Below are 26414 nucleotides of genomic sequence, written 5' to 3' on the forward strand. Positions count from 1 at the left end.
TTTAGTAAAGCCATTTAGCAAGATCCTATGTCAAAATAAAATAATAAAAAGGGCTGGGAATGGAGCTCTGGAGCTCAGTGATAAAGTATTGGATTAAATCCCCAGCCCAAAAAAAGAAGAAAAAAAAAAATTGCTGACACTTAGGAGTCAGCAATTTTTTTTCCTATAAGGAAAACTAAATATTTTTGGCTTCATGGCCACACAATCTTTGTCCAACTACTCCTCTGTCTTGTAGCACCAGAGCGACCATTCACAATAAAATAAATGATCATGGTGTGCTCCAGTAACATTTTATTCACAAAACCTTTATTTCGAAAACAAGACTTTTCTGGAAGTGGATGGTGATAATGGTTGATTGCACAGCAATGTGAATATTCTTGACAACACCGAGCTTATACTTAAAAATGATTGCAACAGTAAAGTTTATGTGTAGTATATTTTTTCACAGTTTAAAAGAAACAAAAACTAAATTTTTCCTGCAAGACGTTTTCCCAACTCCTGGGCCCTGTAATCCTTTCTGCCCAAATGGAGCCCTGAAACTAAAAGTCTTCTAAAATCCGATGCATCCATCCTTCCAAAGATAAAATTGCTCTTCTACCAAACACTTCTTTGGATATCCTGGAACTTTTAAAAGTGCTTTTAACTGCCAGGTAATAGGCAAACTAACTAAAAATGGTGTTAGTAGCTTTTCCCCCACCACCCTAAATTGGATAAAATCCAGAAGTTTAGGAGCTTAGACTCAGAAATGGGCAGATTGACTGCTGGGGAAAATACCCAAAGTAATTAAAACAGCACAAAGATAACCTTACTCATCAATCTGGTTTTTTTAAAGGTCATAAATGAAAAGAAATACAATAAGAAAAGTGTCATTTAAGTATTATCAGAGATCTGATTTTGCAATGCATTCTTTCTATGTCTCAAATATACACAGTACCATAGAACCATTCACTTTTATTTCTAATTGCCTTACTTGAAATTTACATTAGTAATTGCTTAATGTAATTTTCCCCTCTGTATTTGCAGATATTTTCAGATAAAAATACATTATTACTTAAGACATTCCACTTAGATGTACCCACACATACTCAGCCTGAAATCAAGGGCTCTTCCACAAGCAGATTTTGGGGGAATTTTCTATGTTTTGTTTTGCTTTTTAGTTTTAGTTGTAACCACAAGAAGCCATGTAGCTTCTTTTCCATGCGGTCAGGGCTAGCCATGACACTTCCACATCATGATTAATTGTTATTCATCTGGTACCTTCCCGTTCAACTTTGTCTTTAACCTGTGAGCATTTCTTTCAGCTTCCAACAAAGGATTTCATTGCTGGAGGAACTGAGGTGTGTCTGAGTTTTTACCTGGGAGAAAGAGTGATGCAAGGGTTTCTGTTGGGACCAATCCCTGGGGTAGGGTGGGGAGGAACTGCCTAACAGGCCACCTGTAGACTCCTGGGCAGATAGCAAAGACTTGAAGACAGAGCTTTTGCAGACATCACAAGCAGACAGCTCTGAGGACAGCCACAGCGGATCTCTTGGATTTGCTCACCAGAGAAATCAGAGACCAGCCATGACTTGGCTCTTCCCCAGAACCACAGAGGCTCTGGCCGTTTTAATGGTAAGTCCTGTCTTTTTCTAATAATCACAAACTTTCTCTATTTCCTTCCTTGCTAGAGTATATTATGTTTGGTTGCTGAATTCCTATTATAAATTCTTGAAAAAGAACAATGGAACTAAACATTATAAAATGAAACTACCAAAATTTTCAATTTCCTCCTTTTGTTGTTTTTTTAATACTGTATTTTACAAAGAAAACTAAATCAGAAAGGAATTTAAAGTAACCATTTTAGGATCTTAAAGTAACCATTCAGTATTTCATAAGTTAACCAATTAAGTAAAACTAATCTCAGATAATATTTTGCACAAAATTTTCTTCAAAGTAATTCTCTTATTCATTTTCTTTTAATACACAAAGTAAAACACATGAGAGTCCCTTCTATTTTCCAAGATTATGTGTCTCTTCTGAAGCGTCTAACTAAGTGCTCTACATGCCTGGACTTGGTACTTGACATGTTTTTAAAATAGCTGAAGACCGTTGACTTAAAATCAAAGCAATTTTGCTTTTAGAGAAGTTGGGGGATTAAGAAAACAGTTTTTATGTTTAGCCATCATGTGCGAAATATATCCATTCTTTCGCAGCGAGGAGTGGGGAAGACATGAACCATTGTATAATGTAAAAATTTTCAGGAGAGTAATACTTCTGATGATTGGGAAAGTTTGATGTAGTGTGGTCTAAAAAAGAAGTGGATTCTAAAGAGCAACTCAGTAGCACAGATGTTACAGGTTGGTTTATATCTTAACTATGTTGTATTATGGAAAAAAAAAGATATGTCATAGCATTAACAGTTACATGAAGACAGTCAAAGAGTGAAACAACCATAAATGAATATCCCAAGATTCCCAATGCTAACTCCACTTTGTCAATGACAAGTGTGTTTGGCCTAGGCATTAGCTCACTTCATTCCCTCATCTCAAAAGATTGAAATAAAGGAACTTCCAGAAGTTATAGGAGATAGATCTCAAGAAAAAACTTTCTACAAACTGAAAGTTGTCTAATATTATAAAATCTCCAGCCTTCCCTCTCAAGTCAAGGTGCAGACAGAAAATTAATATCATCCCTTCAAAAGACTCTTTCTATTATGACAATGTAACTGCTTTGGTTACCTAGTGAATTTATTTGACTAGGTATTTGAATATTGGAAAGAGAAATGTGATAGTTGCATGACTGTCCCACCTTTCCAGATGGGAAAGTTCTGGACTGAACTGCAGGTAACTTGATCACCCAGATGTCCAAGTCAGGGACAAAGCTCAGGAAGTTAGGGGTGATGCAGCCAGGGATGTCAGAATAATGTTGTGATAGCATGTAGAGTTGGCTCATGATGGCTTAGGGGAGCTCTTACCTCTAGTCACCTCTCTGATCCTACAGTGACTGTGAAATTCTTACATCAGGGCTGTTACTTTGTCTTCGATAGCTTTCTTATAGTGGGCACATGGTTGTTGGCAGAATGAATACATGATTGAATTAAGATTATTTTATACTCTGAACCTCCTTCAGTTTTATTGTGCTCGTGACATGGGGGAAGCTGTGACATGGAAGACATGTTCCTTCACTCAGAAAAATTTTCACAAACACACACACACATACACATAGCTATTTAAACAATAGCATAACTTCAAACAAAATATTAAAATTAACAATCCAGACCTGACCTGTCCAATATGGTAGCCACTAGCCACATGTGGGCATTGAAGCACTGGAAATGGAGTTGTTCTGAAGTGAGAGTTTTTGTCAGTGTGCAATACACATCATAATTTAAAGCCTCAGCATGAACAAAAGAATGTAAAATACATCATGAACAATTTTTGCTGATTACATTTAAATGATAGTATTTCAGATGTAGTCATTTAAATAAATATATTGTTAAAATTCATTTTAAGTTTTTTAATGTGACTATCAGAAATTTAAAAATTATATGAGTGGCTGGCCTTTGCACCTTTCGTTACATTTCTGTTAGACAGTACTGGTCTACTATGAGCATTATTAGCGGAAGTCAGGAGTGAATCAGGAAAAGAAGGTTCCATGAATTCATTGAGATTTGAGAAGTGATAAGTAGAGATGGGTCCAAGGGAGATCTCTTCTGTTATCAGACCAACATAAGCAAAGACAGGAGTAATAATGGTATTTGCCTAAAGGCAATGGACCCAACAGTTTGACTAGAATAAAAAGTTTTGTTGGAGAATCTGGACATGAATTGGAAAGGTAGATGAAGGTGAGATTGAAAAGTACATTCTGTGAGTGAAGGTGAATGGAATCCTTTCAGAAATGGGGAACCACCCAGAGTTTTGAAATAGTGTGGTTACAGGGGAAAAGCGATGTTCTCCAAAGCATTGTTGAGTGAGAATGTTCACCTCTTGTTGTTGAAGGGTGGGGTCTGAAGATTGGAAGATGTGTCTGGAGGTTTTGAAATTCTGCCACCCAATGACCATACAAGGGTGGCTTGGTAAGGTGAGATAGAGCAGCTAAGTCATCGACTTGGATCTATTATTGTTCCATTGACTCACTCCCACGCCTGATAGCCACAACTGTCAAAGAATAATCACACCACACCCTCTGCCAACTTAAAATGACCATAGTGAGAATAAAGCAGCAAGTATGCAAAACAGTGCTTTGAGAAGTATAAATTGCTTTGTAAGCCTCTAATATTTACCATTTGTTATATTTTAGTAATTGATACTTGACAACATCTCCATATTGTGTATTAATTTTTTTTTTTCTTTTTGTACTGGGGAATGAATCTGGGGGGGCTTAACCACTGAGCCATATCCCCAACCCTTTTTTCAATATTTTTTATTTAGAGTCAGGGTCTCACTGAGTTACTTAGGCCTCGCTGAGTCACTGAGGCTGGCTTTGAACTCAAGATTCTCTTGCCTCAGTCTCCTAGCCGCTGGGATTACAGGCATGCACCATCACACCTGACTTACACTATCTTTAGAACCCACAAACATCCACTTTAATAAGTCAGGACGTTTTCTTGAGTTAGAGCATATCAAAAATAGTTGTAACAGGGCTGGCTCAGTGGTAGAGCAGTCACCTAGCATATGTGAGGCACTGGGTTCAATTCTCAGCACCACATAATAATAAATAAATAAATAAAATAAAGGTATTGTGTCCATCTATGACTAAAAAAATTAAAAATAAAAAATACTTGTGAAATTAATTCTTTTGAAAATTGACATAAAAAATAATAACTATATTTTAAATGAATATAATGGTGGGGAAAAAAGGATGTTTTCAAATGTGGAACCTTTCACAAAATTTCAGCCATTCAGTCTTCTGAATTAATTATCTGGAAGAGGAATACCTACTTATTCTTTTTTTAAAAAAAAAAGTCATATTTTTCATTTTTTATGCTTGTCTGATGTTTCAATACAAAAAAACATTTTTAGGGAAAAACATGTGGTCGAAAATGCTTGTCCTCAGAGATTTAACCTCTTAAAAATTTTATCTTCAATGGAAACCATTGTTCACTGTTTTATAATTCACAAAAATCCAAAGCACATTTTGTCATCTAGCATTCCTGTAAGCATTTGAATAATGAGCCATCTGATTTCATGTCATTATATTATATAAAAATTAACTCACTACAAAATGAATAGAGATGTCTAAAACCCAAAGATTTTTTAATACAGCTGTTTTAAAGACAGAGAAGGAATTTAAACATCAAGTTCAGAGTAGAATGTGTTCTAAATACAGAACTACCTTCAACTACCTTTTACATAAAACTTCCAAAAATTAAATTTTTAGGAAAGGGTTTTAGACCAAATAGCCCATTTTAACAAAAGGAAAATCTGTGAATTATCTTTTCTTCTCTTAACCAATAAAACAATTGTTTTCAGTGCTAATAAACATATGAAGATAAATTTTCTACAGAACCTCTCGAAAAGTTAAGACTCTAAAATGTGAATAACCTTGCCAATGGATTCTGCCCAGCCCTGCCTGACTTGGGCAGAATCGGGAAAGACGTAATTACCTCTACCAATTAGCACTCCCACTTGCTTCATACCTGAAACTGGTTTTCATCTGGAACTAGAACACACAGTGTTCATGAGATTTCTCATAAACCTCTTAGCCCTTGGCCATTCCTTCCCAGTAAAGAGTCAATCTGCTAGCCTAGGGTGAGGGCTTGCTTTGGGAAACTCGTCACAGGAAAATTATATAGGCAATTGGTTACCATCCATAATTACATGATGAATAACTGAATCTATCTAATACACACATTTTTCCTATAGCTGACCAGGTTGTGCATTGTACAACTCCACTTGGGGTTCACATAAATGACTGTGAACAGGGTCCCCTGGAGTTGTGCAAGGAGCAGCCTATACAGCTGTGTAGTGGAGCACTCTTTGCTCAAGAAAGAAAGTGCTCCTATGTGCCTTATCAGTTATCAATAAGAAATGACTCCAGATTAGTCAAAGTTGCTCTTCTATGCTTTTTTATTCTTCTGGTTTTTATGGTTTGGTTTGTTGACAAAAGTGTCTAACTTTTGTGTGTGTGTGTGTACCAGGGATTGAACTCAGGGTCACTTAACCACTGAGCCACATCCCCAGCCCTTTTTATTTTTTTATTTTTGAGACAGGGTCTCACTTAGTTGCTTAGGGTCTCACTATATTGCTGAGGTTGACTTTGAACTAGTAAGCCTTAGTCTCCCAGGCCACTGGGATTACAGGCACACACTGTCACACCTGACTGTTTTTAACAGTTATTAAGCACTTACTGTGGGCCAGGATGGGCTAGGGCTATCAATGTGGTTTATACCTATTAATTTTTTCATGTCTCACAAGTATAAGGTCAGTAGGATTATTATCCCTATATTACAGATGACGAAACAGAAGGATGAAGTAATGTCCCCAAGTTTTACAATTGGTACATGACTGGGACTAGGTTTCAAATTCAGGATTTGGTATCCAGTTTGTTTTACCATATCCTATATCCCACACAGCATTCAAAAGGAATGTTTGCTAACATCTCAGGGCATTTGATGTTCTTAGCATCTCCATCATAATACAAAGTTTAACAGTCTACTTTAATAGAGTTTACAAAATCAGTTATTGACATGAATTATCCAAAGTACAGAATTTCTAAGTAATTGAACATATATAATTTTGATTCACTTAAAGAATTTGTCATAATGGAAACAAAGTTTATTAGAATGTTTTAGGGTTCTTAAATTTTAAAAATTCAATGCAGATACTTCCAATTAATGATGGCTCGCCTAGTGAATTTTTAATTTATGATGGTGAGAAAGAACACCCATACCACCATCCTGTTTTCCCCTTTCAGTACGGAATTCAATAAATTACATGAGGCAGACAACACTTAATTATATAGCAGACTTTGTGATACGATTTTCCCAAATATAGGCTAATGTAAGTGTTTCAACCATGTTTATGGTGGGTTAGGTTAAACAATGGTGCTCAGGATTAGGTATATTAATGCATTTACAACTTAATGATGGTTTCAGCTTACAATGGATGTATCAGTACATAATTCCAACATAAGTTCAGGAGTATTTGTATGGGGAGCAATCAGGAAAGATAAAGCCCTCACATCTTCTGAATCGTGTGCATGTAATTTATACATCAATTGTATATTGAATGATCTCTGTGATCTGATACATTCACAATCACTGTATCTGATCAATTATAGAAATAAAACCACCACTTTTTTTTTGCAAAAACATTAATAAAATAAAAAGGAAGAGTGGTCATGGCCCAACCCAGTTGAACTAGCCTCCTACACCTGATCATAGTCTAATAATCCTCACACTAAAGTTCGAGGTAATTCTTATCAAAATCTTGGCCTTACCAAGTAAAATATAGGGTGTCATTACAAAAAGTTTATAAAAATCTAGTCACCTATATCCTCAAATTCAATTGAAACATTAATAATGATACTATATTCACTAGTAAATAGGGTATATGAATATTCAATTAACTTATTTATATGCTTTCTACTTAATAATTGGATTTTCTTATTATGTACTATAATTTCTATCTATACTAAAATATTTGGTCTTTATTAATGTTCTAAAAATCATATAATCAAAATTTGCAAAATAATCAGGCAGGAAACAAAAGTATAAAAGAAAAGCACAGAATTCTCAAGATAAGGAATACTTTTTCCACATTGGTATTTCCAATTCATTTTATCAAAGGGCAAAACAATTGATTTAAGTTGTCAGGAAACTATATAAATATTTGTTAGCTCAATGTAGCCATTCCATAATGTATACCTATTTCAAACATTGTACATAAGTTTATACAACTTTTATTTTATAATTAATTTTATAAATTGTTTAATAAAAATAATTATATTAATAAATTAACTAAAGTAATTAGCCATTATATAAGTATTTTGTTAACTAAAATAACATTTTTTAGAAAATACTATTCTAAACGATGTAAGAATGTGATTATATTTCTAAATATCTGAAGAGCATTGCAATATTCAGAAATATTTCTTATCAACTACCCCATATTCCTAAAAGAAAAAAGAAAACATGAAAGCATCGTAGTTTTACAATGTTTCCTAAAATTAGGGGCATTCTTGGTGGTCTGACTTTAAAAGACAGGAAAGAGTAAAGACTTAGAATGAATAACTTTTCCAAGTGCTCTGATGCTAGGGAAAAAAATAGAAAAAATAAACAACATCTATAAAGTTAACTTTGCATAGTTTGGGGTTTGTCTTTCCTTTGCTTCCCAAGAAAATAAAAATTGTGCCTTACTGCCTACTGGAAGAATCCTCCTCTGTGGGATTGGGTCAGACGTGATTCATATTTTCTGGATGACTCTGGTTTTCCTGTAAAGGCAAGGGTGCCTGGCTCATCCTTCCCCTCACGTGTAGTTGAGTGTCTCCTCTTGTGATCTGAGAAAGGAGTTGTTCAATCACTACCTTGCTAATAAAGAGAACGATGTTGTAAAATTCTTTTGAGACAAGTTATAATGACTCTTTTTCATAACAATTTGAACACACTCTTTGAAATCAGAGTTTCAGTTAAAAGATTTAAAATGGAAGGGTCTTGGACATCCTAAGACTGATGTGATTAATCCTTTGGTTCAGACTTGGACTTGTCCATTCATTGTAACCTTTGAAAATTAACAATGTAGTAAATTTACATTGTTTCAGGAGCCACCATAGCCTTTGACCAAACAGAAATCTAAATTAACTATCCTATAAGTTTTTTCCCACCACTAGTTTTTTTTGTTTGGTTTGGTTTGGTTTCCTGTTTATTTCTGCCAACTTTGGTTAGAATCTAGTACAGTGCTATTGTACACACCCTGAAGTCAGGCTGTTAAGGTTCAAATTCTGACTACGAGGGTCCCTTTCTTCATCCATAAAATAGGGATTATAACAATGGAATCTCCTTCCCATGGCTTCTGTAAATATTAAACAAGATAGTAAGTATAAAGCTCTATGAATAAAATTAACAAAAGTCACATAATGAACATTAGCTACTATTACTACTCTTCTATTTTTTTTTTTTCTGACTGGTTTTCCACAATCATTTTCGTACCAAATTCTCTTTAGATCGCATAATTAGCGGGTCACTAAATAGTGGTTAAACATCTGCTGAAGGGAAAAAAAATTAAGATAAAAGCACAGACTGAGAAAGTTTGCAATTCTCTTGACTTAGCAGAGAATTTTTTTAATCATGTAAAATAATAAAAAGTAATAAGTAATGATAAACTAAATAAAACAATAAAAAGTAATAAGTCATGATAAACTAAAATACTAACTTGCATGGTACAAAATGTGAGTTGTACAAACTCAAAAAGAGAGACATTAGTAAAGACAGTTTCATGGGGCATTTTGGAATTTGAACACAGACCTTAAAGGATAACTAATATTTAAGTGGAGGGGAAAGAGGAATGAATCTCCAGTGGAAAGCAAGATGGGAAATGGTACATATGAAGGTCCCATATGCTCTTGAGAGTGTGAGTAGCTTGCCTGACTTCAGTAATACCATTCTACTCTTTTGGCTCTTGTACGACTAAAGAAAATATCCTGGAATTGCAGCTAATACAGTTTTGCTTTTGCAAGCCAGTTGGACAGGTGATAGTCTTTAATCAGCCCCTATAACCGCTTTCTTCCTTGCCGAAAACAATGCCTTCCGTAGCTTCTGGGAACTGTTCAGGCCACATGAGAATGTCTAGTTGCTGCAACTGGCCGTTAGTATAGTTTTGCAAAGTCCAATATGTTTTTCTTATGTCACTAAACTCTGTAGTCAGGTTAAAGAACTGGAAGAACTTGTTTATACTGAGAGCAACATTCCTCTTCCTGACAGGAATTTATGCTTTAAATACCACCTCTCCAAACCTACTTCTTTTGAAATAGAAACAAACTATAACATGAACATGCAAATGAAATAATCAGGTAATTCATTGTATGTAATTATTTATTTTAAGAACTCACATGTAATTTGACTCTATTTTAATGTCTACAGGTGGTGGTATTGGTTCATGGAGAATTGCGAATAGAGGTGAAGTATGAAAACTATTTTGCAATTTAAATAAAAGTTTAGTTTTAAAAATTAAAATTGTATTTAGGAAAGATGAATATTTGATGTGTAAAATCATTTGATTTTTTAAAGTCAGTGAGTTTTTAAAATCAGTGACTAACCCAGCAATACTTAGAAAATACCATCTATAAATGTTATTGTTAGGATTTATCTCACGCATTCTTTCTTCTCCTTAAACAACCCAACTGGTGAAATCCTATGAATCTAGAACACTTGACATTGTGATGTATATAAAAAATATAAAATATGATTAAATGTTAATATTAGAAATTATATAACTTTGTAATTGTTTTAGTTAATTAATGTTTTTTCCTTTACAAAAGTTGAGTTGAGCAAATTAAACATCTGACGGTCTTAGATACCTTGAAACATAGGGAGTTCCTCAGCATAGGTGTCCATAATCAATATTCAAAGTAAAAATTATTGACACTGTGCATAATAAAATGGAATCCCTTCTTACATAAGACAAAAGGAGATCATGGAGAAGATGAGACAGCAGGGCAACAAACCAAACGAAGATATAAACGTGAATGGGTGAAATTTGCAAAACCCTGCAGAGAACGAGAAGACAACTCAAAAAGAAACCCAATTGCCAAGGTTAGTCATATCATATCATTTTTTAAAATAAATGTATTACATGTAAGTTAAAATAATGTAGAAATTCCAATGACCAAAATACAGACTGGGAAGTCCATAGAACAAATGAAAGAATACAAAATGAAAATTAAAAAATATAAAATGAACTAGAGTATCCAACAAAAAGTGCAATAATAATAGTATAAGAGTGAAAATTTTAAAAATATAAAAGGAACTAGAATGTCCAACAAAAAAGTGCAATAAAAATAATATGAAAGCGAGAAAGAAAAAGATGAAGGAACTCTGGCTTCTAGAGTTATAAAATGGAATTAAGAGACATATTGACCAATTTTAATGCTTAAGCTTATTTGGATCCAAATTTAATGAACAAAGGAAAAAAATGAACAAAGAAAAAAAACTTTAGAAAGAAACTTTCTAAAGTTGTCAGGTAAGGAGGGACCTAGCCTTGTCAATTTTAAGTGGCTTTGACCTTCTCTTAATATATTAACATCACTGTAGTGGTCACAATCTGAGCATATATTCCAACATCACGATGACTAGCACATATTGGTCTGTGCTGGTCAGCAGAAGCAACAACTTGACTTTATTTCCTAGTACTACTATCTGATAAGGCAAAAAGTAAATGGCACAGTGTCAGAAAGTGTACTGAGAGAACAGAAAACTATAGAGGTGAAGGAGGGCAAAGCGGAGGAAAAGGCCTGAGGGATGATCATCACCTTACCATTCTGGGTGTTTTTGTTTGCAGATTACTTCAGATTTCCAAGCAACCCAGAAAATTACCTACCGAATTTCCGGAGTGGGAATTGATCAGCCCCCGTTTGGAATCTTTCTTGTTGACCCAAACACTGGTGATATTAACATAACAGCCATAGTTGATCGAGAGGAAACCCCAAGCTTCCTGGTAAGTTTGGGTCTTCAACATTGGGCTACCTTCTCCCTGTACTTCATGGTTTCAGAAGGTGACTGTTCTGGTAAATTTAGGGGTACATGAATCAATCCAATAACAAGTAACAACATTAGTTCCTCTACCAAGATCCTCTACTGATGGTTTGTGCACCTGAAGGAATACATAAGGAAGGAACAAGAGTGAGGTCCCAAATCCAGCACATGGCCTGCCTGTAGCTTCGTTCTGCTCTGAGACACATCATTCTGGAGGAAGGGACAACTTGCCCAAGGGCAAGAGTGGGCACCTTTTTCCATTTTGTCTACCCTTTGAGGAAGCATTTTTCTTCTTTGCACACAAGTTCTGTACATGCCAGCAGAGACCTTACGTATAAAGTTTAACAATATTCAAACTAAGTTTGTAGAGTACTAATTAACATTTTCCTTGTTTCTAGATCACGTGTCGAGCTCTAAATGTCTTAGGACAAGATGTAGAAAAACCACTTATACTAACAGTCAAAATTTTAGATGTTAATGATAATGCTCCAGTGTTTTCACAAAGCATATTCAAGGGAGAAATTGAAGAAAACAGTGCTTCAAGTAAGTCTTTTATGGCACCTACCACTTCTGATTGATCTACTTTTCAAATACAAGTATCACTATGGTATATCATTCATAGAAAACAAATTATTCTCTTAGTTTCCTCAGTAATTTTGCAAAAAAAAAAAATATATATATATATATATATATTCATCAAGATAATTTGGTTGTTCCTTTGTGAACATAATTCAGCTGATTACCCAGCACCAATGTGTTTCTAGATTGTAGTCCTGTTATGAGGTTGATGATATCTTATTCTTCATAGGTAATTTACATGAGTATCAGGCAGTCACAAAGCTGAGGGGGCATCCTTAGGCAGCCTGGATGCATGATCTAAGCTTTTTTTAGTTTATAAGGAACAGAGACATACTTGCATTATTTGGGTAGTTGGGAAAGGGGGAGAATAAGACCATCCACTAAGGGAAGAAATCAATACAGAAAATGGCCTCTGCCACAAAACCAAGGCTTAGGGGGAATCAGAATTCTTATGTAAAGCAGCAGTTTCTACCAGGTTGAAAGAGACAGAAAGCTATAACAAGCAACAAGCAATTTTTTGAGCATATGGGTGGTTTTAAGATATTAAAAAACAAAATGAAACTATGTTGAATATTTAATTTGAACACAATGTCAACCATTACATGTGTTTTAAAGACCATTTTCCTATATTCCCAGACTCACTGGTGATGATACTGAATGCCACAGATGCAGATGAACCAAACCACTTGAACTCTAAAATTGCCTTCAAAGTTGTCTCCCAGGAACCTTCAGGCATGCCCATGTTTCTCATCAGCAGAAACACTGGAGAAGTCCGTACTTTGACCAATTCTCTGGATCGAGAGGTAAAGAAAGTCACTTAGAAGCATTTAAAGAATTTGATTGTAAGACGCCCAAAAGAGGTGACTCCATTTTAACTGAGAATAAAAGGAGAAAGGAAAAGGATGTGCCAGGACTTACCTGCTCTAACCTAGGAACATGGTTTGCCTTCTTGAGTGTGAATCCGGCAGTATGAACTGTGTACCTGGGAACTGCTGCACAATCAAATGTACCCTACACATAGCAGAGGAAGTCAAAGTGAGAGCAAAAGAAGGCATTGGCTTACATGCACAAAGGCAGCACATGGTAAATTTCTCAGATGATGGAGAAAGGAAATCTCTGAGAAGGAGAAAGATATTTCTATCTGGAATCAAGCCTTCTTTGATGTCATACCCAAAAAAAAAAAAAAAATCCCCTTCCCCTTTTCTTCCCATCCCTTCCCACCACCACACCTAACCTCCATCACACAGGCTGCCATGTCAGACTCCATACTGCTTTCATGCAGATGGTTTTCCCAATCGACTAGCAGAGAAGCTCCATAAGTGAGCTTCCTTCACATATTATCCCCCCAGATTCACTGCTATCAGAAGTTTACAAAAGAGGAAATTGTTCCTGCCCTACAAACCTTCTCTTTCATGAAGAGCTAACGGTGCATGTGATCTGGGAACCATGAAGTTCAATGTTTTCACTGGTTTGCCCCTGGAAAGAAAGTAATGGCTATTCATATTCTTAGAAGACTGATAGTACTTCTTTATTTCTTTCTCTAAATTCAGCAAGTTAGCAGCTACCATCTGGTTGTGAGTGGCACAGACAAAGATGGAGAAGGGCTGTCGACTCAATGCGAATGTAATATTAAAGTGAAAGATGTCAATGATAACTTCCCAGTGCTTACAGACTCTCAGGTAAAGCCCTAATTCCTTGAAGGATTGTTTTTACATTTATTCAATACTTTGTCATCCCAATTCAGCTTTGGCTTGCTTGTTGGCTCTTCAGTTATCTGAGCTTTCCTTAAAAAATAAACTTTATGAAAATATTTGAGAGGTAATGACCAGTGCCATTTAAAATAAACATAATCCTCATAGGTCAAACCTAGCAATGTGAGTCTTAAATACTGCTTTTCTCTCTTTCAGTATTCAGCAAGTATTAAAGAAAATACTTTAAATTCTGAGTTGCTTCGGTTTCAAGTGACAGACTGGGATGAAGAGTTCACAGATAATTGGCTGGCCGTGTATTTCTTTACCTCTGGAAATGAAGGGAATTGGTTTGAAATAGAAACTGATCCCAGAACCAACGAGGGCATCCTAAAGGTGGTTAAGGTAAAACCTGAGTTGCCTTCATTGGTAGAAATCTTCGGTACTAACCCAAACCATCACTTTTACAAATAAACTTTATTAATAAAAATGTCACTTCATTATAGAGGACAGAAAATACATAAAAATAGACAAACTTTTAAAAATCCTGTTACAGGGTCATTCCTAAGGACAGTCTCTCTTAGCACTTTGGTTTATTTCCTTCTAAGCCGTTCTACTTTCCAGAGTCCACATGTCTCAGGAAAACAGGGAGCTAAAACTCCAAACCTCGGTTCTTATGTTCCAATTGGAAAGAAAATGTAAAATCGGATATGAAAAGTTATGCAAGAGAACTTTATTATAGGTGAAAGTAAAATGAAAGTAAGGAGAAAGTAAAGTAAAAGCAAAGTGAGGCTCAAGCAGAGAGCACACTCAAGACGGAGTGGGCCATCTCTGGGCAGAGAACGACAAAGAAGACAATGCTGTCTCCAAATTTATTACCGTTTGATGTTTACCAGGAGAGCTGGGGACCACCTTCTGTACTCCTTGTCCATCAGGTGTTCAACTCCTCCTTCACCTCAGGCGGTGCAGTATTTGATCTTAGTGGGTTCTTTCCAAAACTGTCATAGGGGCCATTCTATTTAGGGAGGCTTCATCTACAAGTCAATCCCATGTTAATGGGGCACTGGGGTCAATAGCTGGTCAGAAGTTACCTTAGTGCACCTGCGCTACTAAAGGAATCTTCCTTCCCAGACAACTGGAGACACTTAGAGCCATAATTCCTAACTTCACATCAACCTCAGTGGACCCTGTCAGGAGTTAGTTCCATCAATCCTTTTCTCTTGATATGTCTTACAAATAGTTCCCTGGCTTTTTTTTCCTACAGATTAACTGCCATCATTTGATTTCTTAAGGTAGTTTAAAGAAGGACCCTAGTAATATAAAGAACACTTTATGACCTTACCTTGCATTTCACTGCTCAGTGCTAGCTACTACCGAACACACATACCTGTGTTTATGGGCAGGCATGCTTTCAGCACAAAAGAGCAAAGCACATTTCTTCAGTTAATCAAATTCATTATCTGCAATTGGATTGACAGTAGCAAGAGAAGAGAAAGTACATGATTGTGGCTTGTGCGTTTGTCAATCCGGTTTAAGGGCAGTAGCTGCAATCATGTCTAGAAACTGGGAATGGATGAACAAAACCTGTAAGATGAAAAAAAAAAATAGATAATTGTGTAAAGCTTCCATTAATAGGCTTCCTTGTGACACATTCCCCATTTGGAATAATGTAAGGATATTTCTGCTTGGATATGGTACAGACCAGAATAAAAAATGACAGTAAGCAAATACCTTGATAGTACTGTGGACCACATGGGAGCTTCTTTATTTAACTCCTTAAGTCCAGTGGAACAACAGACTCACAATGTCCCCTTATCCAGGGATCTGCTAGCAGATTTGCAAACTGTTCCTTATTACTTTACTTTTCAGACAATGCCACAGTGAACTCCGCTTGCTGGTGTTCTACTATAAACTTCCAACAGTGCCTGGGAATGAGTTTCCCTATCTCCTGTATGGGTGTTGTTTAGTCTCCCAAATTAGAAACCTGGATCTTTCCCTTGAACTATGACATTTTCTCACAACACGTAGCCAGCCACTAAAGGATGTTCTCCATAGTTCTCTACGGAGAACATCCTTTAAAATATCACACCCGCCTCAACCTCTTCCCACCGGTCTTCCAGCCTGTTCTTGTTACCTCTCTTTAAACAACTGCCGTCCTCACAACCTGATGAGGTAAGGTTTGGTTTTCGAAGGGAAAACTTGAGTTTCAGAGAAGGTACGTATTGAACCTTGAGTCACACAGCTCTGAAGTAGCAGAACCCAGATTCACACAGGATTCTTTCCCCGTACCTCACAGCCTAAAAAGACTATAGTGATGTTTCGCTAGCCTAAAAAGGATTTGTAAATATCAGTTACCAAAATGAATCTGATATTAAGAAGTGGATATCTTTCCTCTATCACAGTGTCACAAAGACACATTCCTTTCATCTTGCACTGAGCTCTCTGTCCTCTGCTAGGTTGGCAGGATTGTGTTTGTGACACTTCCTTCTAATTTTATTTTCTCACCAGCCTCTTGATTATGAACAAATGCAACGCATGCAATTCAGTATTGCTGTCAAAAACAAAGCCGAATTCCACCAGTCAATAATCTCTCAATATCAAGTTCAGTCAACCCCCGTCACAATCCAGGTTGTAAACGTCAAAGAAGGAATTTCATTCCGCCCTGCTTCCAAGACATTCACTGTGCAAAAAGGCATAAGTAGTAAAAAACTGATTGATTACGTCCTGGGAACATATCAAGCGATTGATGAAGACACTGGCAAAGCTGCCTCCTTCGTCAGGTAAGACTTTTTTTATGCAATCTTGTTATTCTAGGCATAGTTTAAATCTATAAACTATCCTAACATAATGCACAGACAGTCATGTGCCAACAATATACAAAAGTGATTACGATAAGGACCTGGATAACTCAAGAAGTGACATTTAGATAAATTATTAGACTATACTGTGCTATGGGCAGAAATAAGCATAAAGTGGAAATGAAGAGAATACCTTAGCCCATCAAGAAAGGTCAGGAAAAGGTTTCACAGAGACTTCCAGTTTGGTCTTAGAAAAAATTAAAAGTTCATCAGAACCCCACACTTCAATCATAAAAAACATTATTGCGCATGATTCCAAGGAATATACAAAGGTATAAATGCCTAAAATATCAGAGTATGATGCAATGGCTATATTATAAAGAGAAAGGACACAGGTGTTTTATTGCACAGAGCAGAAAATTGAGTAACCAGGCTAATACATACATAAGTATTACAAAATATGGTTCATCCATGTCATTAATTTTTTATAAGCCCATACTTCAAAGTTTTATATTAAGTATAAATACATTAAATATAAAATTAGTCATATTCATTAAATAGCATTTCAAGTCTGAATGAAAACTATTATTTTTTTTTCAATTATGAAACAGATATGCCATGGGTCGTAATGATGGTGGCTTGCTAATTATTGATCCAAAAACAGCTCAAATCAAATTTGTCAAAAACATTGACCGGGATTCTTCTTTCATTGTTAACAAGACAATCACAGCTGAAGTTCTGGCCATAGATGGTAAGAAAAATATTCCAATCAATTTTAGAGAAATATTAGTGTAGTTAGCATTTATTTTATGATTTGGCGATTATAATCATTTCATATACTTCCTTTGTCACTAGATAAAGATCATTACTTAGAGGTTGTGGACTTCAATTCTGGGATAACCAACTCTAGGAGAGAAAACAGAATTATAGTGGCTCAGTGATGTTTGTGGCACTACTTATTCTGTTTGGTTCCTGTAGCTTATTATGGTTGAGGGAGGAATTTTTGACCTACAGAAAGTCCTGGGTTTCAGAGAATCAATAAAGTTTCCTTCAGAAAACCTATCAGGGAAGTTCAACTCAAAAGTGAAATCTGTGTGTTTACCCACAGAGATTTTCTATGTATATCATTGAACAATAAGATTTCTTTCAATGAAATGTTTTAAAATAATACTCACTGAGTTTGTGTGTTTCCTCAAGGATAAAATTATTTTGGTCATTACAATAAGCAAATACCAAAATAGAATCCCCCCAAATTAAAAAAAAAAAAATTACCTGCTGGAAAAACTGCAAAAAGCACTAAGAGTAGCAGCAGAAAAGACTAATAATCTCACCATCAAGAGATATTTATTATATTGTTTTCCATTATCAAGATTTTAAATTTTTCTCTGATAAACTTTTATATCTTAAGTAATAAAAACAAATCAATACTTTGGCTCAAGATTTAGAAGCAGAAATCTTTCACACACTGATTGCAAATGAAACCAACACAGTTCAAAAAGGTCTTTATTGTTTGATCTCATTTGTAATCAGTGTACTTGTCACCTTATAGATCTTGCTTTTGAGATCCTAAATTAATAGGCCATGCTACACTTTAGAGACACTGGGCAATCTGGTAAATATAACTTCGCTCTTTGTAAGTTACAGAAATAAGACGACATCTCTTTACTTCTGACCATAACAAATATAACTTCTCATGAGAAGATACACTGACTCACCTGCATGAAAGAGAAATTATAAAAAATTCTTTCTTGTTGATACAACTTTATTCGATATACTTCTTTAACTTTAAAATGTTATTCTTACAGAAAACACAGGCAAAACTTCCACAGGCACTGTGCATGTTGAAGTACCTGGTTTTAATGAAAATTGTCCACCAGTGGTCCTGGAGAAGGAAGAAGTCTGTGGACCCTCACCTTCTGTGGTTGTCTCTGCTCAGAACCCAAAAGAGGACAGATACACTGGTCCCTACACCTTTGCACTGGAGGAGAAACTGCAGAAGTTGCCAGCTGTGTGGACCATCACAGCACTCAACGGTGAGTAAGAGGAAAGTTGCTGCCATAAATGAAAGTCGCACTTCTTTATATTTCCAGAACAATAAGAGAATTCATTTGGAGAGCAGGTCTTTTCCAAGAACTATTGAAAAAAAAAATCTTTGCAATAAAGAAGTGATCTCTTTCTTCAGAAAAGAATTGATAAGATAAAATATTAGTACCATTTAAAATTTCCTGTTTTCATTAAATAATTTTTATATTTTAAGTGTGTTTATTTCTACCTTCACAGTAGGAAAAAAAAAATTAGATTCAGGCATCTATTTTATCAGAGAACTGTCTATCTCTCTCCATACATACACTTTTTCTAATAGGGCAGGCTGTGAGCAGACTTAAGCACTGGAAAAATTGGACTGCTCAAGGCTCCTAGTGAGAGTCACTTCATCTGTCACTGGTCAGGAACTGTGACAGCACGGTGGACTGGAATTTGTAAACCCACTAGCCAATGGAGATTTACTCCTTTTCTCCTAATCTTTATTGTGCTCACTTTTCCTTTTCTGTTTTCCAGAAGTCTAATACCTATATAGACATGAAATTTAATAAAAATCTTCTCCTTTGGGGGATTTTATTTTGGCCCTCAGTCCATTTCAGATCCCTTGCAAACTCATTCACTTTCTCTAGCTCTTTCCTGCACCAATGTCACCTCCTCTCATGAACATGGTCCATGGTGCCCTATGGTCTGTCTGCATGTAGACATACAGGTTATTGCTATCGCCAGAATCAACAAAGACTTTGTTCCGCATCACCTTCTGCCCCTGGGTCTTTTGGATCCTGGTTAAAGATCTAGCTCCAAACTATACATGTAGCATTTGGCTCAAAATGAGTTGACCAGGTAGTCACTAAAGATGCCACTAAAAGAGGGCCAGCACAAGGAACCAGCTCAGGTGGCTCTGGGCACAGCCACCATGGTTGGACAGGGTGAACAAGACCCAATGTGATAGGGCATGGAGAGGTCAACAAGGATTCAAACAGCACAACACTACTGTGGGATCCCACTTAGAAAGGGGCATGTTGCCATGGAGACTAGAGAACCGCTGGTGCTCAGGAGTCAGATAGGCAATAGGTCACATCCCTGGGAATCCCATCCAGCAGGCCATCAGCTTATGGAATGAGAACTAGGAGGAGCAGGTGTATAGCAGCAGCCAAAGATGAAGTTCAGTGTTGCTGAGGTGGACACAAGAACACAGAGTTCAGGGTCAAGTGTACACTCAGAGGGCCACATGCATCTGAGTGTAGACATACAGGAAAGTAGTAAGCCCTGGGACAGGGGTCCTGATATTTGCATCTCCTATCCTCTGGTCGGAAAAGCAGGGCAAGACTGAGTCTCCATGGTGAAGAACAATGGGCCTGTCTGGGTCAGTGAGGACAAGAAGGCAGATGTAGACAGATTTACCCCACTGATCTCTTCTAGCCCTCATCGCTGCTCAGATCACATCAACCCTGCTATTTATGACAGTTATCTTTAAAGCATCTCTAGCACTGTTACCAAAAATAAGCGGTTTTAAGAACAGAATATACCTGGTCTACGACTGATTTGCATGACTTTCTTTACAGCTACCTCTGCTCTTGTGAGAGCCCAGCAAAAGGTATCTCCTGGAGTCTACACAATTCCCCTCGTAGTTATGGACAATCAGGACAGGCAATGTGAGACACCGGAGAGCTTGGCACTGACAGTCTGTGACTGTGACAACAGGGGCATCTGTGGAACTTCTGCCCCAAACAAAAATCCTGGAATCAAGTACAGAAATCAGCCCTCACGACTGGGACCTGATGCCATTGGCCTGCTCCTCCTTGGACTCTTGATGTTGCTGTGTGAGTATGCCACTGCCTAGCTCTGTGTCCACTGGGGTGGCATCATTTGCAAATGTCTTTGTGCTTCTTGTGCTCTTCTGTGTACTCTGGGAAGAACCATTCCCAAATATGCGTAGCTGGGGGGAAATGGCATTTTTTTGGAAAGAATCTGGAAAGTTTAGCTTGTCACTTGCTAACAAACTATATGTACATAGCAAAGAAAGACATATGTGCAGACATTTAGAACAGCACAGAAGAATCAAGAGGGAGAAAAAGAAATCATGAAGCTGGGGTTGTAGCTCAGTGGTAGAGCACATGCCTAGTAGGCATGAGGCCTAGGGTTCAACCCAGCATTGCAAAAAGAAAGAAAAAGAAATCAAGAAGACTCCCCACTTACTGCCTACTAGTAATATTCATGAGCCATAAGTTTGGTGCATTTTTTTCTTTTTTATCTTCTTTGTTCTTTTTTTCTCTTTGCATTACTGGGGATCACCCAGGGCTTGCACATGCTAAGCAAACACTCCAACTCTGAGCAGCATCCCCAGCCCCAGCACTTTCTAAGATGTCTTCTCCATATTCAAGTCCCATGAGATTCTAGAGTAAAAAGAAAAACCTGGTCAAATAAACTTTGGGAGATAAACAGGCTATCATAGACTTCAAGCTTTACAATGTGCATTAAAAGAGCATGGATCTGAGAAGTTATTGTTTAACCCAGCATCTCCTCAAAGAGAGAGCTTACTAACCCAATATGCATCATTTTTAAGACTTCACACTTAATAGGATTAAGTATTTTGAACACATTTAGGGAAATTACACATATGTATTATTTTTCAATAAAAGTAAAATATATTTTATTCAGTAGACAGATTTCTGGAAATTTTCATTCAAATCAAAACCTTGTGAATCAAATAGTAAGAGGTCACTATTTAAAAGAATTTTGTGACAAATTCTTGTATAAACAAGAGAAATCCTTGATACATTCACAATAAACTACCCCAATTCATTAGAGAATCATAGATATTTAGGGTTAAGTTTTCATGATGGTACTTTCCACTTCAGTTCCTTCCTTTAAATTTCCTTTGATTTATGGAATCAATTAAACCACTAAAAAGAACGGAAAATTTTATTTAAAACATACATATAACCATCCCTCAGACTTAACAAATATTAATGTTTTGCCATATGTTCTCAGATCACTTTTTTTCAATTAAGAAAATCATTTTTATAGTCCATGGGCCTTTATTTTTATTGTTTTTTGTTTGGTTTTTTTACATTTATTACGCCATGAGTTCATAGGGAATAGTTTTCAGCAGCTCAGCTTCCTTTCTGTTTGTTCTCACAAAGTATACTGCTTTGGGCAAAGGAGGCTGGCACTTCAGTTGAACCCAGGTACCTTTTTCTTTGGCTTCTTCTTTTTCTGATCACTTTCCTTCACATGTTTCTGGCTCTGAGAGTGCTTAATATGCTCTATGCATATATTAATTCTCTTGGCAAGAATCATGCCCTTCACTTGCTCGTTTGCAACAATGCCAACAGCATGCTGGTGACACTGGACTCTCCCAGTTTTGCTGTGATAACATTGTGGGGCATTCCTTTTTGAAAAGCACCCATTCCCTTAATGTCTACAATATCACCCTTCCTGCAGATTCACATGTATGTGGCCAAAGGAACAACTCCATGTTTTCTGAAAGGCCTAGAGAACATATATTGGGTTCTTCTCCTCTTTCCCTTTGTGGTCTTCATTTTGGCAAACCACTGGAAGATGGTGATTCTGACCTAAAGAAAAGAGTTCAGATCACTTTTTTAAGAGCAATGATTTTTGTTATAGATACAGCTAATGGCCCCACACATGTCATACTTTTCTAGTCCTCCTTCCCCCAAAGGGTTCAACGTTCTAAAATTATTGTGCATCGTTTTATTAAATAACTGAAATTCACATTCAGAGTTTCAGTTTTCAATCTTATATGAGCCAACTCCAGCAACAAAAGTATTTCAAGTTCTTTTAATCTAATCACTGTGCTGGCTTCTAGCTTAAAAGGGATCTTGATTGTGGTTTTCATGCAGTTCACAGATTTAAACATATCAAGCTATGGGGGAAAAATGATACCATGATAGAACTATAGTAGAAGTAAGTACAATGAGGTATTAACAGAAGGTTTTGTGGAATAGGGGAATCATCCAGTTGACACTTGGAGAATAAGTAGGGTATAATAAGTATCAAAAGAGGGAAAAGTGGCTGGGGATATAGCTTAGTTGGTAGAGGGTTTGCCTTGCATGCACAAGCAAAAAAAAAAAAGGGGGGGGGAAGTGTTTCCAAACAGTGATAGCATGACCCACAACTACAAAACTCTCACCTTGTCTTAGGAAGCACACAGCCTTAGGAAGCTAAAGTATGGAGCAAGGAACCTGGAGAATTCATGAGGACTAGTTTGAGAGGGTTATAAACACACGCTATGGTGTTTGTACTTTAAGTGGAGAGAAAGGAGAGTTGCTAGAGGTACTTGAACAAAACACTACCTTGATCATGTTTGTATTTTAGAAAGATAACCCTGGCAGCAGTGTGTACTGTAAACTAGTCAGGAAAGAACAGTTAGGAGGAGGTTGCAGTGGTTAGGGAGAGATAGTGAAGGCCAGATTTAGAGCCAGGACATGAGACTAAAATGGAAAGGATAAGTGTGCAAGAGATTACTATGACACTTCAACAGGATTGTTGGACTAATTGCTATGACTAGAATATGTCTGCTTCCCCCTAAATTCACATTATGAAACTTAATGATCAGTGAAATTATATCAAGGGTTGAGGCCTTGAGGGGGAGATTTGGTCATAAGGACCCCACTCACACGAATGAGACCAACACCTTTACAAAAGAGGCTTAAAGAAGCCTACATGTGCCCTTCTGCTACCTAAGGACACACAGAAGGCATCAAGCTTGAGAAATGGCCTTCATCAGATACCAAATCTCCTGGAACTTTGATCATGAACTTCCTAGCCTCCAGAACTATGAGCAAAAACTTAAAAAAAAAAATTCTAACATGTACAAATTTCCCAACTTAAGGCATTTTTGTTTTAGCAACCTTAATGAACCAAAACAGTCTTGGATAGGAAGTTTAGATAAGAAGCCCAGATGACACCTCAGGGTCTGTGTTTGAAGCCATTAAATAAAAATGAAAATAGAGGAACAGATGTGTAAGGTGGCAATAATAAGTTTAACTTTGAAATGTTTATGAAGTGCATGGTATGTCCTGTAAGCCACTGTACATTTTGAAAGCTTGGCTCACAAAGGCAGTCAGAGAAAGTATACCATGTTATTCCCACAAAAATATTTGTTTCATGTGATCCTACTATTTGCAAAATGCCCCGTTTTGAGTTGTGTGTTTAACAGAATGTGTGTTTTTCAGACTGTAGAAATATACCCAACACTTTGTAAAACGTTCTCTGACACATATATAAAAACATTGCACACACAATAATAGATTTCTAAAAGATTATTATGCCCATTGAAAAATATTGACCCACTCAAATAATCTTTTCATACATTGAGTAAATTCATAGAATTGTAGATGGCAATAAATAATGTCTTCAAAAGTATCATTTATATAAGCATTATAATAAATGTTGAGATGCTGTATTCATGATGTCCAACCTATTTTATATACTTGGACTTATATTTTTTCATACTTTATACAGGACTGACCTAATTTATGTAACTGATATAACTCATCCTACAATACTATCAAATTTTCATCCATCACTACTGCCCTTTGCCTGTATTAGTTCTTTAATCCTCATGACACGCTACGTTGGAGATACTATTTATTTCCCATTTAATGGATGAGTTAACTAAGCAAAGAAAAATTCTATAACATGCCAAATGTCACATAGCCAGTAAGTGATGGAAACAAAATTCAAACTTTAAGAAATCTGACTCTGGAGGTTGAGCTCCCAAGCCCCTCATTAAAGTACCTCTTTGAACAGTTCAAATGTTAGGATTCAGATAGCTTGTAGGTCAGAGGTGGGAGTGGGTCCTTGACAGTAGTGTGGGAAACACCTGCTTTCAAGAATGAGTATTTTTCTTGGGCTCTTAGCATGAGAATGACATTCATCTTTATTACCAAGGATATGCACAAAATGAATGATACTCAGGATGGCAGTAAGACCCTCTGAGCCAGGGAGTCTCAAGTCACAATTATGAATGTATCCATCTCCATTTATTAGGTCATTTCTTGGGTTGCTTAGGGTGTTTGCTGGTCAAGTACTATTTACTAAGAATTGATTAGAAACCAAATTACTAAAACAGTATCATACACACCTAAAATCTTGGTCATTCAGTTATCATAGTCATCTGCATATTCACCTGACACAATATATATTTAGCCTCAATATATACAAATGCAATTATTGAAAAAAATATATTAAGGAAAAGGGTTGAGGAACTGAGCAATCCCCTTTATCATTCATCAAAGTGTATCTTATGACAACAATATACCTATAAGAAGAAATGATCTGGCCTGTCTTTGCAGTTTTGTAGTAATTTGAAACTTTAGCATGCTTAATATACTAAATTTTATTTTGTAGAAATTAATTTTGTAGATTAAGTATTTAAAACATTGTATTCTCTTTATAACATTTCTGACAATTATCGTGTCAAATAGTTTTTAACTGATGCAAATGTTCCCATATTTTATCTTGTTTTTCACTAGTGGCCCCCCTTCTGCTGCTGACCTGTTCCTGTGGGACAAGTCCCATTGGAGGGGGGACAGGTGGTTTTATCCCAGTTCCTGATGGTTCTGAAGGAACAATTCATCAGTGGGGAATCGAAGGAGCACAACCTGAGGACAAGGTAAGGGTTCCATTTGTAAAATATTTATCATAATCACATAGAGAAAAAAGTATTCATATTGATATAGGAAAAGAGGGTAGAGGAGTTTAAAAATGAGATTTCTTGACCCCAGTTGTGAGTCACCAATGTAATGGAAAGAGTCAATTAGGATTTTAGCTCTTTAGATGTCAGATCCTAAAAATGGTTACTCCCAAAAGGATTTGGGACTCATATAATGTTATCATTAACAAAGGACCACATTTCATCTATATTGCTCTAAAGTCTGCTTCACTGTTAAATGTATTTATGTTTTGAACATGATTTGCAGGAAATCACAAATATCTGTGTGCCACCTATAACAGCCAATGGAGCAGATTTCATGGAAAGTTCTGGTGAGTATACATCAAATGTCTATTTGATAGCAACAGTGGGTTAAATGAGAAAGATTTTAAAATATGAGATGCATTCAAAATTATTTTCTTCATTTGTGTATGTTAATGTAAATATAACCAACATTTATGTAACCACAGTCCAACTTGTCTGTTCTTAATTGCAGTCATATTTGTCATTAAAGCATACTATGTGCACTTCCTCGATCTTGTTTCCCTTTTCCTTCCCCCAAACCAACACTATACTGATTTGAGTCCAATTACTAATTCTAACATTCAGTCTTAATGTAACATGACAGTTTTGTTATCATAAAACTGAATTTGTTTTTATCAAGTGACTACTTTATTCATATTATCTCAATTCCATAACTACACTGTAAATTAAAGGAAAATAAGATCTGAGGCCTACTAGTAAAATTTTTCTTTCTTCCATATTAGCAATAGGTTGTTTTAAAAATGTCCAGCGTATACAATCCGCATGACATTTCCCTAAATATGTAACTGCTTTTGTTGGCTGCTCTAATCCTTACCTGCTTCCCCCATTATCAACATAGCAAGAACTATATTCAAAATTCACAGAAAAAATAACCCATTAAATCATGATGTAAAGTCATCAGGCAGAATAATCATAAT

The 26414-nt window shown here is 36.3% G+C and overlaps 1 protein-coding gene and 1 pseudogene across 2 annotated transcripts in view; one reads left to right on the top strand and one right to left on the bottom strand.

The window, feature by feature from the left end:
* Positions 1-1058: 1058 nt before the first annotated feature.
* Positions 1059-26414, top strand: part of DSG3 (desmoglein 3) — a 29349-nt gene continuing 3993 nt past the window's right edge. Inside the window, exons 1-14 of the mRNA XM_079109322.1 lie at positions 1059-1611; positions 10058-10093; positions 10598-10729; positions 11475-11630; positions 12067-12211; positions 12884-13050; positions 13798-13926; positions 14155-14340; positions 16444-16715; positions 17345-17484; positions 18539-18766; positions 20336-20593; positions 25274-25413; positions 25721-25784. Of these exons, the coding sequence (XP_078965448.1) occupies positions 1564-1611; positions 10058-10093; positions 10598-10729; positions 11475-11630; positions 12067-12211; positions 12884-13050; positions 13798-13926; positions 14155-14340; positions 16444-16715; positions 17345-17484; positions 18539-18766; positions 20336-20593; positions 25274-25413; positions 25721-25784 (2101 nt within the window). The 5' untranslated portion in view covers positions 1059-1563. The remainder of the gene's footprint in view (positions 1612-10057; positions 10094-10597; positions 10730-11474; positions 11631-12066; positions 12212-12883; positions 13051-13797; positions 13927-14154; positions 14341-16443; positions 16716-17344; positions 17485-18538; positions 18767-20335; positions 20594-25273; positions 25414-25720; positions 25785-26414) is intronic.
* LOC306643283 (large ribosomal subunit protein eL21-like) lies at positions 12904-22802 on the bottom strand (annotated as a pseudogene). The gene is made up of 4 exons (XR_013766871.1): positions 20970-22802; positions 14815-15519; positions 13166-13723; positions 12904-13038 (listed from the first exon to the last, which is right to left on the bottom strand). The product of XR_013766871.1 is annotated as a large ribosomal subunit protein eL21-like (transcript).

This window comes from Sciurus vulgaris (assembly GCF_902686455.1).
Source record: "Sciurus vulgaris genome assembly, chromosome: 13".
Classification (NCBI taxonomy): Eukaryota; Metazoa; Chordata; class Mammalia; order Rodentia; family Sciuridae; genus Sciurus; species Sciurus vulgaris.